Below are 12,696 nucleotides of genomic sequence, written 5' to 3'. Positions count from 1 at the left end.
CGGATCTTTGCAGAGAGTCAGATTATTCGGATCAGTTCACTGATACGAGTCGACTCTTTCAACTCTCCCAAACCTGTGGACCTGCGATTGGACGTCTTCATCCCCCTGCTTCATGAACTTCTTATTCTACCTTCTAACGAAAAAACATCATTACTTTATTTATAAAAACATGTATATTTGTATAAAACAGCAAGGAAAACGGCATTAACAAATACATTAAGCTCTGTATCAAGTAGACATATCAAGTAGACGTTTTCTCCAAACCTGATCTTCCAATACACTTAACTATATAGACAGCACATCTATATCTATATACAGAGGCACATACTATTCGCAAGCTGATTAGATATAGACTATAAAAAGCTCATATATAGAATGATCAAACATTCTTGAATGACAATACAATCTGGTACTATATTTAAAAAAAAAAACCCATAGTGGTCCAAGCTCATTGATGTTACCCTGTATGACGTGGACATGACCAAGGTATTAACATTTTTGTAAATAGTAACGAGTCCAACATGCGCTTCCTCTTGCGCATGCGCGTTAGAATCGGCCACAGGACGCGCGCGGAGCAGGCAAATGGTCCTGAGCCAAGTTCACTGAGCGCCGAGGAGTCTTTAACAAGCGCACTGAATACCATGGGATAACGGATGTAGCCCGAGTCCAGCTGCTCCTGGGTGTTATATGTTAAAAAGAGGAAATGCGTTTAGGCAGCGTTTCCCATTGCTCTGATACATGAGAAAGAGAGAGTGAGAAAGGGCATACTTTCCCGTTTTATTCATTTTAATTCGCTCAAAAGTGGAGAGTGAGGATTTATTTAAGTCAGGATGGCGTCCGCTCGACAAGACTACGTCGCCCCGTGGTGGACTTACTGGCTTCACAACTTCCCACACGTTAATTTTCATTTCCAATCAATTGATAGTGCCTTTAAACCCGGGGAAGTAAACTACCAGCAGGTCAGTTTAATATTTATTTACATCACACATGAATTAAAGGTATGGTGAATATCAGAGAGTTGGCTATTTTTGCAGTGGAATGAAGCGCGTTCTGGTTTCTCTGTATCTCAGGAGAGAGAGCGCGTGACTGCCTGCCTTAGTAACTGGGCTTTCAGGCCAGCGCGAGACGTTCAAACTTTTTCTTTTTTTTAAACATAAAAATAGCTTCACGTGTGTGCTTACTATTTTTATTTTTTATTTTTTTTGCTTAAAAGTAAGGACAACGACATGATACCATTTTATTTTTATTTTTTTATTTAATTTTTTTAATACTGGAAAGCACGGACATCTCAAGGGAAAGGCGTTCAGCAGCTGCACTGTTTCTGAAACAGCCATAAAAATCGAAGGAAAGACATTACAGATGTTGTTGATGTTGTTTCTTAAATTCTTGCAAGTATTATTTTGTTGCTTTGGAGCTTGGTCTAGTTCAATATTCGTCCATTTGCGTACTTAATAACACCTAATATCTAGTATTTGCATCATGTTGGAATAAAATATATCTTTTTCCTCCCTGTGAATACGCACCCCTTTACATACTTAAAATCTATATTGTTTAATTGTTCAACTAACAAATGATGTATATTTCCAGTATAAAATGTAACTACAACAAAATTCAACATTTTGGGAACTTACTTTGTAATAGGTAATAACATGTAATAACATTTATAATAACATTTCATGAATTCATGGCAGCTATAAACTAAGCGTTTTGGTTCTGAATGAATACACACACGTGCACACACACACACACACACACACACACATCTGAAAATACAAGGTGATGTAACATGTCTGAATGTTACATGTATATAATAATAATCACACATAAATTGCATTATAAACATCAGGAAGCAAGTTTATAGTGTTGTCGAGAAAAATAGACAGACCTCAATGGCTGCTTCAAGATAATGCAGTGGACATGAGTGTACAAAACAGTCAAATAATTACTGACATTTTTATTATAAATATTATAGATGCAGTTTATTAACAAATTTGAAGAACCAAAAATGTCTACTTGTAGTGTCTTGCCTTAAGAAGAAAAGGAAGAGACTGGTCCTAGATCAGTAACTTACTCTAAGGCCATGTTTCTGTTTATATCCATGCATAAATGTTGACTCATTCTCATTAGCGTCTGGGACATAAATAAAATGAAGAAGTCCATTCCAAGTAACTCAACATTAGTGTACCGAAAGAACGACCATGCAGCATCGCATCACAGGTCAGTTGAGCAAGAGCACTAAATACTGAATAGAATAAATATTTAAAGAAGATTCTACATAAACTGTTTGGCCTAAAGATTTCTGGATACCTGGCTATCAGATCCTGATGTGCATGTTTGGGATGAATTGAAACACTGGCCTGTGCCAGGCCTTCTCACCGGACATCAGTGCCTGACCTTACTAATGCTCTTGTGGCTGAATGGGCAAAACTCCATGGCCTGATCTAAAATATACGTCCGCATTTATGGCATTTGGCAGACACATTTATTATTTATCACATGGAGGGGTTAAGGGTTAAGGGCCTTGTTCTAGGGTTCAGCAGTGGCAGTTTGGTGGTGCTGGGATTTGAGCTCATGACCTTCTGATCAAAAAGTTCATCTTAATTACCAACAGTTGAAAGCCTTAACTGAAGAGTGGAGGTTATTATAGCAGCAAAAAGGAAAGGAGTTATTCAAAAAGTACATAATATTTTGATGGTGTGATTGTGGTTATGAGTGTGCATGACTGGTTTAGATTAGCTTGAACATGTTTTGTGTTCAGTATTTGCTTCTTTAATTTCTATCAGGTGGCATAAGTCAAATATTCCACTATTTTTTATTATATTAGCCTCCCATGCAAAATAAATGCAGACTCCACCAAATGTGTTGTGGTTCATTAATTATGATTAAGGCAGGAGAAAATTTTTATACATGATGTAAAATCTTTTTTGGGACTTATTTGGAATTATTCGGTTATTTATAAAAGTTAATTTAATGTGACATAACTGCAATACCTAGGAACATCCAGTTTCTCTCAGAAGTCATTTATCATAGAAAACTTTTTTGTCTGCTTTCAAAAAGAATGAGCAGAGAATCTTAATATAAAGCAGAGCTTGACTGTACATTAATCTTTTCCCTAATCCGTCCTATTGGTTGCTGTTTTACATTAAGCCATGTTAAGCCTTTTCCTTAAAGCTTACACTGCTCATGTGCAGCCACTAGATTTTTTAACAAAAAACATCTTTTTTCTTTACCTTTATATGCTTATACACCACGGCACTGTTGAATTTTGAGTTCTTCTTTTTTATTGCATCTTTTTATCAACATTTTAACCACTTAAACATAACCAACAATCTTTTACAATGCTCTCTCTCTCTCTCTCTCTCTCTCTCTATATATATATATATATATATATATATATATATATATATATATATATACCTACATATATATATACTTGTTAGTGGGTGGGATATATTAGGCAGCAAGTGAACATTTTGTCCTCAAAGTTAAATGTGTTAGAAGCAGGAAAAATGGGCAAGCGTGAGGATTTGAGCGAGTTTGACAAATTGTGATGGCTAGACGACTGGATCAGAGCATCTCCAAAACTGCTGCTCTTGTGGTGTGTTCCCGGTCTGCAGTGGTCAGTATCTATCAAAAGTGATCCAAGGAAGGAAGAGTGGTTAACTGATGACAGGGTCATGGGCGGCCAAGGCTCACTGATGCACGTGGGGAGCAAAGGCTGGCCCGTGTGATCCGATCCAACAGACGAGCTACTGTTGCTCAAATTGCTGAAGAAGTTAATGCTGGTTCTGTTAGAATGCACGGTGCATGATGGGTTAGGGCTGTTTTGGCAGCAAAAGTGGGGACCAACACCAATATTAGGCAGGTGGTCATAATGTTATGCCTGATCTGTGTGTGTGTGTGTGTGTGTGTATGTATATATATATATATATATATATATATATATATCATTTCACTCTTCTTGAAGGGCGGCCCTCAGGTCATTGAGGTTCTGGGGTGCAGGGTTACAAGCCTCTATACGGTGACTCAGCTGATCCCGTAGGTTTTCTATGGGATTCAGGTCTGGAGAAAGTGCAGGCCACTCCATTTGAGGTACCCCAGCCTCCAGCAGCCGTTCCCTAATGATGCGACCTCAATGAGCTGGAGCATTGTGGTCCATGAAGATGAAATTAGGCCTGTGTTGTTCATGCAGGGGCACAATGACTGTATTAATGATGTTATTCAGGTAGTATTGGCTTGTCACTGTACCATTCACAAGATGTAGGGCAGTTCTGTATTGAGTAGACACACCTGCCCAGACTGTAACACCACCACAACAGTGGCTGATGGATAGCACTCTCCTTGACGTCTCCAACATCGTTGGCGGCCATCATTTCTGCTCAACGTGAATCAACTTTCATCAGAGAACAGCACTGAGGCCCACTGGTCCCTCGTCCAACGTAAATGCTCCCTGGCCCGACGCCTGTGCCTGGTGGTGTGGTCAGGTACCCTTGCATCTAGCATGCAGACCACACTGATGTAAACGATTTCGAATGGTCTGACATGACACTTGGGTGCCTCTCACCTCCCTTAAATGTGCCTGGAGTTGAGTGGCATTCATCATCCGGTTCTGCAGGGCACTGTTCACAATGAAGCGGTCATCTGTGTGGGATGTGGCCAAAGGACGTCCACTTCTATGCCTTTCTGTGACTCTTCCAGTCTCTCTGTATCTCTGTCGCAACCTGCTGATGACACTCTGTGACACTCTAAGCTCAGTGGCCACTTCCCTCTGAGAACATCCTGTTTGAAGCCTCGCAATGGCGACGTACTGTTGATCAACTGTTAGGTGTCGTCTTGGTCTCATGATGTTAAAATGTGAACAGCATGATGAAGAGGACTGTTTAAATACCAATTCTAACTGAACCAAAAAATGTATTGGTCAATTCATGGATCAATCACTAGTTGTGAATTTTGCCGTTAAGCACCTTGTTAGAGAACAGCAAGTTATGCAAAAGTACTGAAACACTGAACAGTTGGACATGTGCATTCAAAAGTGTAGAGAAGGTCAAATTAAGTTCACCTGTAAAGGTTATAGTGCATTTTAGGTGCATCCTGAAATTTCACCTGAAAGCCGAATATCCTTAACTTTTTGTGAGATACTGTATATATATATAAAGACTTGCATTAGATTTATATCATACCAAAACTCAAAATGTACTTGAACAAAAATCAATAAAATCCAGGTATGGAGTCCAAACTTGAGAAATAGCTCTAGTACACATATTAGTAACACAAGTTAGAGTGTTCCTAAGGGAATCATTTCCCTCAGTTCCATGATAGATGGATATATTCTCCCACTTCTACCTTACGTTTAACTATGGAGAGAATTCTCAGCTTTAACAGAGCATAAGGTGTTGATTCATTTTCCCTAACAGTAGCTCTGAGATCAGTGAGAGCTGTATTTCAAAGCACAGATTTTAGATTAATGCCATACATTTTTCTAACGTTATCATTTTTTCTAGCAACAACTCATTCACGGTATCTTGTATGTCAGACACTGCATAATTTAAGACTAATAATCAACTGATTTGTTGTTATTTAAGAAAGTAATATGTATAATCATTGATGTGGTGTTATAAAGGAGACGTTTATTTAACAGCTATGGAAGCTGGCTCTTATATTTTCCATCAGAAAGTCATAAAGACAGAGGACTTCACATTTTCTTGTTTTGACACAAGGTACTGTTTTTTGTGCTATTCATTTCAGAGAAGAGAGTAAATAAGAGGACCTGGTGAGGGAACAGCTGTTCTTTTCTTATGGATGTTCCACTACATTAAATGCTACTATAAATGATTAAAAAACATGACATTGTTTATTATAATAATAAAAAAAATAATAATAATTTTCTTTAGGCCGGCTGATAAGAGAATTAACTCTGGGATATACATCATTCTGGCAATAATTAGTTTCTTATACCAGTATTGTGTTTAATTTAATTTAATTTAATTTTATTTGTTCTGTTCTGTTTTGTTTTTCAATTTATTGAATATTTAATTATTTTGGTGCACTATGTGTATGGATAAATAGAGTTAATTTGATGAGTAAGTCATTGTCAGCATTTCTCACACACAACTCAAAATGTAGCATGGGCAGCAAGCTTAATTATTTTTTTTATAGTGAATCAATGAAGAATATTGATAGTTGGTTTGTGCTTTGCTGTGCTTTAGTCTGATCGCAATTCTATACGATCTGTTTGACAGGCTTGAATTGTTTATATTTTTATTAGTAATAAAGTAGTATTACTAATAAAGTATTAGTAGTATAAGAAACTTTTTGTTGAGTGTGGTAATGGGCTGTAATTCCCACTTTGGCAGGCGAGCTAGTTTTCCAGTCTGAATGCAAATGTATTTATCTGCAGTTTGACAGAAATCTTATAACTGTATAAAGCAGATATTCTTAGTATCGTGAATTAGTGAATGCTGTGAGCGGTCATTGGCAGTAAGGTTCATAACCGCAAGTCTTGGGTGGTTTTCATGTCTGTTTTGCTCTTCCTCTATATATAGTCTGTGTGTGCGTATATGTATGTATGTGTGTGTGTGTGTGTGTTGCTTGCTTGTCTATTTCTTTCAGTAACATTTTTATTGTGATAGGTTTTAATGTGTTGTCATCCTACCCCTTCGCACTTACCTCAGCTCAAGAATTGCTGATTCTTGTAACCCTGTCAGTAAAGTAGATACTTGAAGAGAAAAGAGCTATCAGACTGTAAGTGCAGTTAACATTGTACTGGAGATGAAAATTGCTTCCACCATCAGCTCACCGAAGTGAAAGAAATCCTATAGTGTTAGTTCCTTTCTAGAGCAACTCGTTGATTTACACTATATTAGACTACAATCGATCGCACATTTGACAGTCTACAGGCTTGAATACAAACCCCTGGTCCTCGTGCTTGAACGCGATGATGCTATTGTTACTCTGGTATTTTAATATATTTGTGTAATGTATACAGAAGGGATTGAGAATAACAAGTTATTTTTGTTCCTCAAACACTAAAGAAAAATGTACTGTATTTTACTTTTCTGTAGTAAAATGACTTTAGCCTTAACCAGATACTACATGACTTCAGTTCCACTTCAGTGATTGTCTACGTGTTTAATTTATTTGCATTAATTACCAAAGTAAGTAACTGAAATGAACATCACAAGAGAAGAGAGAGCCTTTCTTTTATAATTACCTCTTAGTCGCTTAATTGTTTATATTTTCATTTCACAATCTCTATGTTGCACAAGATTTTTGCTTGTTTTTTAAATTACTGTTTGCTTTGGGAAAATAAAATTATAACTATTTGTTTGTCTTCACTAACAAATCATTCATCCTGGTCAGTGTAGTAGTGGATCTGGTGGCAGTTTAGCCCCTTTAACCCTGGATAACCTGGAGAAAACCTATGGAAAACGTGTAAACTCGAGCTCAGGACCAAACCTGGTTTTCCGAAGCTGTAAGGAGGCACATAGAATCGATCATCAGCCAATCGTGTGTCAGCAGTTCAATACATAAAGACTGCCACTCTCTTCCTGTCCAGTTTCACTTAACCTGGTGAATCTCTTGGGGTCTTCTGTTAGTGTCACCTGTCTTGCCCCAGGGTTTGGTTTGTTGTGCATTCTGAGATTTTCTTTTCCACCACAGTTATAAAGAGAGGATATATTTTAAACAGGTGAGTGTAAATAAGGTATGAAACCCCACTGATAACATGGCTTGTTACTGTAATTGATGCGAGTCCACAGCATTGTAAAAAACAGGAACACATCAGGAACAGGGTCGTTTAATTGTGGTCAATGATCTCATTCCCACATGCTGACAAGTTATAGCCATTCATTGCTTTTGTTAAGAAGGGATGTCACCAGTGAGGCATTATAAAAGGCAACAGTGCGTGTTATGCTTATTGTGATTTACACACAGCATGTCTTCTGAGACCATGAGAACATTACCACCTCTGATAACAATAGGGTAACTATCTAAAAATAGGTTTCAGGGTGCATGTTTGTGTGTTTCAAATATCTGGCTGCACAGTTGTCCAGTCCAGGACCATACAGTGTTCTGGCGGAAAAATTTCACTTTTTAGCCTCATCCTTTTTTTTCTTAATGCAATTCAGTTCAATTTTATTTGATTTATATAAGACTTTCTGGCATTTGGGAGACACCCTTATCTAGAGTGACTTACACTTTATCTGATTTTATACAACCGAGCAATTCATGGTTAAGGACCTTGCTCAGGGGCCCTGAGGTAGCAGCTTGGGATTCAAACTTACAACCATCCGATCAGTAGTCCAACACCTTAACAACTAAGCTACCACATCCCAGGTACAGTATAGACTACATGGTATACAAAGTGCCATCACACCTACATGCAGCTCTTCACCAAACTGTCCCCAAAGGTGGACATGGAGAATTGTATAGGGTTTCTTTGTTTGCTGTAGCATTAGTTTCCTTTTACTGGTTCCAGCAGGGCAGTGTGCATGAGAACATAGTTCACCAAGATTGGAGTAGAAGATCTCGAGTGGCCGAAAGGTAACCTGTCCTCTTCTGGGTGACAGTGGTATTATGAGTTTTCATAAATTCAACTTAATCATTTAATATTTTTATTCCATTGTATCGTATTAATTAACATTAAACTTTACTCTATCATAAAGGGTATTGTCATCTATGTTATTAAAAACTGCAGTATGAACAAACAACACGATAAGGCCCAGAATAGGTGACTGAAAATGATACAATAGACTGTCTGTGTACCGAGTTAAGCTGCTATGCTACAACCTTTTCAGGATCTTGGAGATAAAGGGAAGATTGACAGTCTGAAGGGGCCTGTATTTTGACAGCTGACAAGGGACAAAATCAAGTGTTTTAATGAGTGGGTTGATAACTGCTCATTTAAAGGATTTGGGTATGTAGCATCTGCTTCTGTGGTTTTCTCTGGATAGCTCTCCAGGTTTGAGTGCCAGTGTTACAGACTTTATACCCGTTCCTGCAATTTAATGTGATCTGATAATGCACCATGCTCTGCTGTCAAAATTAATGTAATAACTAAACATCATCAGGCAATTATGATGCCTCTTGATGAGATCTAGTGGTACATATTGTTAGCAGCTTGGCAATCAGCTTGTTACATACCCTGTGAAAAATAAGAATGTGTTTTTATGGCTACGTAGTGATCATATTATAATTATGATATTGTAATAACTATGATATTATAATATTATAACTATGGCTATAATCGTTCCTTACTTTATCTAAAGCTTAAAGCAAGGAAATATTTGTTCAAAATGTCAAGGTGTCGGAATAATTTTGCAATAGAGTCTATATCCAATTTCAGCAGAGTTTTTTTTTTTTATTATTATTATTACGCAACCTGAGCTGCTTTATTAGTGCTGCTCTTTGCTGGTGTAATAGCAGGAGTCTGATGTAATTGACATTAGAGGAATCCACAGCCCTGTATAAAAGAGCGCTATTCAGATGTGCTATCACTCGGTAATTGTTTTATGGTTTAGCCTGCTCGAATGCATGCTGTGGCTGCAGGCTCCTAATCAGAGGTTTCTCCTCGCTCATTTTCTCAGTTCTCTTCAGCATTCTGTCTTTCGTGTGCCTCTCCTTCAGGGTGTAGTAACTCAGAGGTCACAAGACTAGGGAACTATTTTACTTTGCTCTTGATATCACATGGTTCTCCATTTTTAGCGATCCTCTGATAATTTCTCGTTCGCCTGAATCCATATGGGTTTCCATAATATTGTGCAATTGCTCTGTTCATCCTTATTCGTTCATGACTCTGTACAACATACAGGTTCAAATTCTCTCTCTCTTTCTCTCTCTCTGTCTTGCATACACACACACACACACACACACACATGCAGCACTACATACTTGTAACCAATTAAATATTTCATATATTATTTTTTTTATAATTTTCTCAAGTAGCTGTGTGTGTGTGTGTGTGTGTGTGCACCTCTTTTTTATAGTCTCTGATCTTTCTGGCCTGCATAGCAGCTGTGGGCCTGGTCTTGAGCCTGTTGCTGCTGGGCATCTATTTAAGTTGCCTGTGCTTCTGGCATAGGAAAGAGGCCGAGGAGACCAAGAGACCCGACACATGCTGTTTCACGTGGGCGGCCGTGATCACGGGCCTGGTCATATGGTGAGTAAATCCATCTCAATTTCATAGTTTAGCCCCAATCTCATGAGGCCATGTAGGGTTATGGGAAGAAAAGAAGGATTGCATAGATGACTACAAAGTTGGACATTTCACCCAAAAAAATGTACTTGAAACACTCCAGATACATTGCAGTTCTGCATGCACATCAGCTGATGTCAAGTGATAGGACTAAAAGTTTGTCACCTCGCCAAGAAATATATCAAAACCCTAGGAGTGTGCTGAGCAGTCATGTACATACCTCTCACTGAAAGAGCACAGATAGCCCAGATACATAATCTGCTTGTCCCAGTCACATGGGTCAGTGTTTTATAATCTTACATGAAATCAGAATTGGATTTAGAAAAATATATCACTTTATCAACATTGTGGTTTTGTTTTGGGGGAAGTTAGTGTCTGTTGTCACTTACTATTTATTACAACTTTTCCCTCACATCATTTCCTCACCAGACACATTTTTTTTCCTCTTTCTTGAAGTAAATAAGATGCATGTTACCAAATCAACAGCATGTGGAAAGTCCTGTAGACGAAAATTTACCGACTATTACAAAATCCTTCCATAAATGCTTAAACACAGGAAGCTTAATGTGACAATAATTAAATAACAAGTTAGTTCATTAGTATGCCTTGACATAAGTCTCTGTAAATCGGTTGTTTCTATAGAAACAGGAAAATATTCAAATAAGTGCATTAATATGCTGTATACCTGTGATACAGCTGGCACCACTGTCAGGCATGCTTTTATAGAAAATCAGTCAGCACCTTCTGACCAATTAGCTCACTGTTGTATTTCTGGTTCTCCTCCATTAGTATGAAAAGGTGATAAAGAAAAAATATAAAGAATACCACACAGTCTGTGCTTGACTATGGATGTTTTAGTTAGAGGACCATGCTGTCAGCTGTAGGTTTTTGGCTTACAGTGCAGTAAGACCTGCAATACCCTTTTTTTTTTGCTTGTTGAGAAAATTAGTGAGGATGATAATAATGAGGGGGAGGATAAAACTCTAACCTGTGATATGTCATGTGGGCTGACTGATGGATATTTATGTGCAGTATTTTTAAGGATAAGGAGATAATTATGCTTAGACCTGAAGTTGCAGTGCTGCAGTAATTTGTGGGGAGTGGGAAAGTTTTAGTTTGAAACCAAATGTTCTTCGTAACACCTAACCTGAAACTTTCAATCTTTGCTTATTTGCTTATTTCTGTGGATTAGTTCTAATGTGGGAACAGTGAGCTTTTGCACTCCTACTCTTATACAGAGTATCATGCATCAGGGCTGCAGCTGTCACTTTGATGGAATAGCCTCCTCCAGACTTATGATTCACTACGCCTGGTTCTGCAAACTAAAATAGACAAAGATGAAATAAAAAATAAATAAATAATTCCCACATTACACCTGCACTAGACCCTGACAATGCATGTGTCTTTTGATAGGTACATCCGAATAAACAAAACCATAAAGTCCCTATGAGTCCCCCTAGGAGGAGTAGTGACAGGAAGTAAGCGAGGACGCAATGTCCTTGGTCTGAGTAGTAAGCAGAAAGACATTAGCAGTTCCACTTGTGATTTATGCACAGAGAATTATATTATATGTGAACAACTTTTGCATTTTGGTCTTCCCTCCTACTGTCACCATTTCTTTACCGCTCCAATAAATGCTTAAAATGCTTAAAAAGCTCACAATACATTGCTTCTTCTAATACAAGGAGTTTTCACAAAGTGTCTAATTGAATTAGAGGGTTTGATTTAATCATGTGACAGGGCTGTTAACATTCCACTTCTAAACACAGAGATCCTTGTGGTGTTAAATGCCTCTCTCTCTCTCTCTCTCTCTCACTCACTCTCCCTCTCTCTCTCTCTTTGTCTCTCTCTCTCATCCCTATCATGACACTAGAAGCAACTAAAGCATGGTTTCTAATTTGTTAGCTTTGAATGTTTTATATGCACCATCCCTCACAAACAATGGAAAGCCTTGAGCATATGTAGTATTTCAAAAGAGTAGGACGTAGGAGCTGTCCATCAAACAAATGGACTGGGCAGTAAACAGTAAGCCGTGTTATTGTGTTTATTAAAGCACATTAAATTAAGACTGGTGTGCATTGAGATGAGGATGTTGCAGGGCTTCTTTAATTGTGGCTGAGGAAGATTATACAGAATCAGTAGTTCATTTATTTGAAAACATCTTTCAAGGCTTTTGGCCATATCTCATGGTTCAATCAAAGTAGAAAGCTTGTACGACTCTTCAACATGTTCAATTGCTGCAACATAAACATGAATAGACAACCTATGTTTATCCATTAGCTTGAATACATACAGAATACATTTCGAATATATGAGCCACATCTTTCAATTTTCATTATTGATGCAATCAATCAATCATGTCGACTAAGCATTGACAGTCTGGTCCATGTTCATGGAGGATGAACGAACTGAACGAATGTGTTAGACAGATTAGGTTAAGTGAATATATTCCAGCTTTTCTTCTCTATTCAGAGAATAACTGATTGTTTAGTCAAGATGCGCAT

The 12,696-nt window shown here is 37.9% G+C and overlaps 1 protein-coding gene across 3 annotated transcripts in view; it reads left to right on the top strand.

Annotated features, from left to right (window-relative positions):
• The first annotated feature begins 583 nt into the window (after positions 1-583).
• ttyh2l (tweety homolog 2, like) overlaps positions 584-12,696 on the top strand; it is a 43,611-nt gene continuing 31,498 nt past the window's right edge. For 2 of the 3 annotated variants that reach the window (XM_058376225.1, XM_058376217.1), the window contains exons 1-2: positions 584-959; positions 9,984-10,156. In XM_058376225.1, the coding sequence (XP_058232208.1) occupies positions 831-959; positions 9,984-10,156 (302 nt within the window). In that variant the 5' untranslated portion in view covers positions 584-830. The remainder of the gene's footprint in view (positions 960-9,983; positions 10,157-12,696) is intronic. The other variant, XM_058376208.1, reaches the window with a different exon arrangement.

The sequence above is a fragment of the Hemibagrus wyckioides genome, linkage group LG02 (assembly GCF_019097595.1).
Source record: "Hemibagrus wyckioides isolate EC202008001 linkage group LG02, SWU_Hwy_1.0, whole genome shotgun sequence".
NCBI classification, from domain to species: Eukaryota; Metazoa; Chordata; class Actinopteri; order Siluriformes; family Bagridae; genus Hemibagrus; species Hemibagrus wyckioides.
Note: the sequence above shows the minus strand (reverse complement) of the source record. Positions and strands in the feature narration are given on the sequence as shown.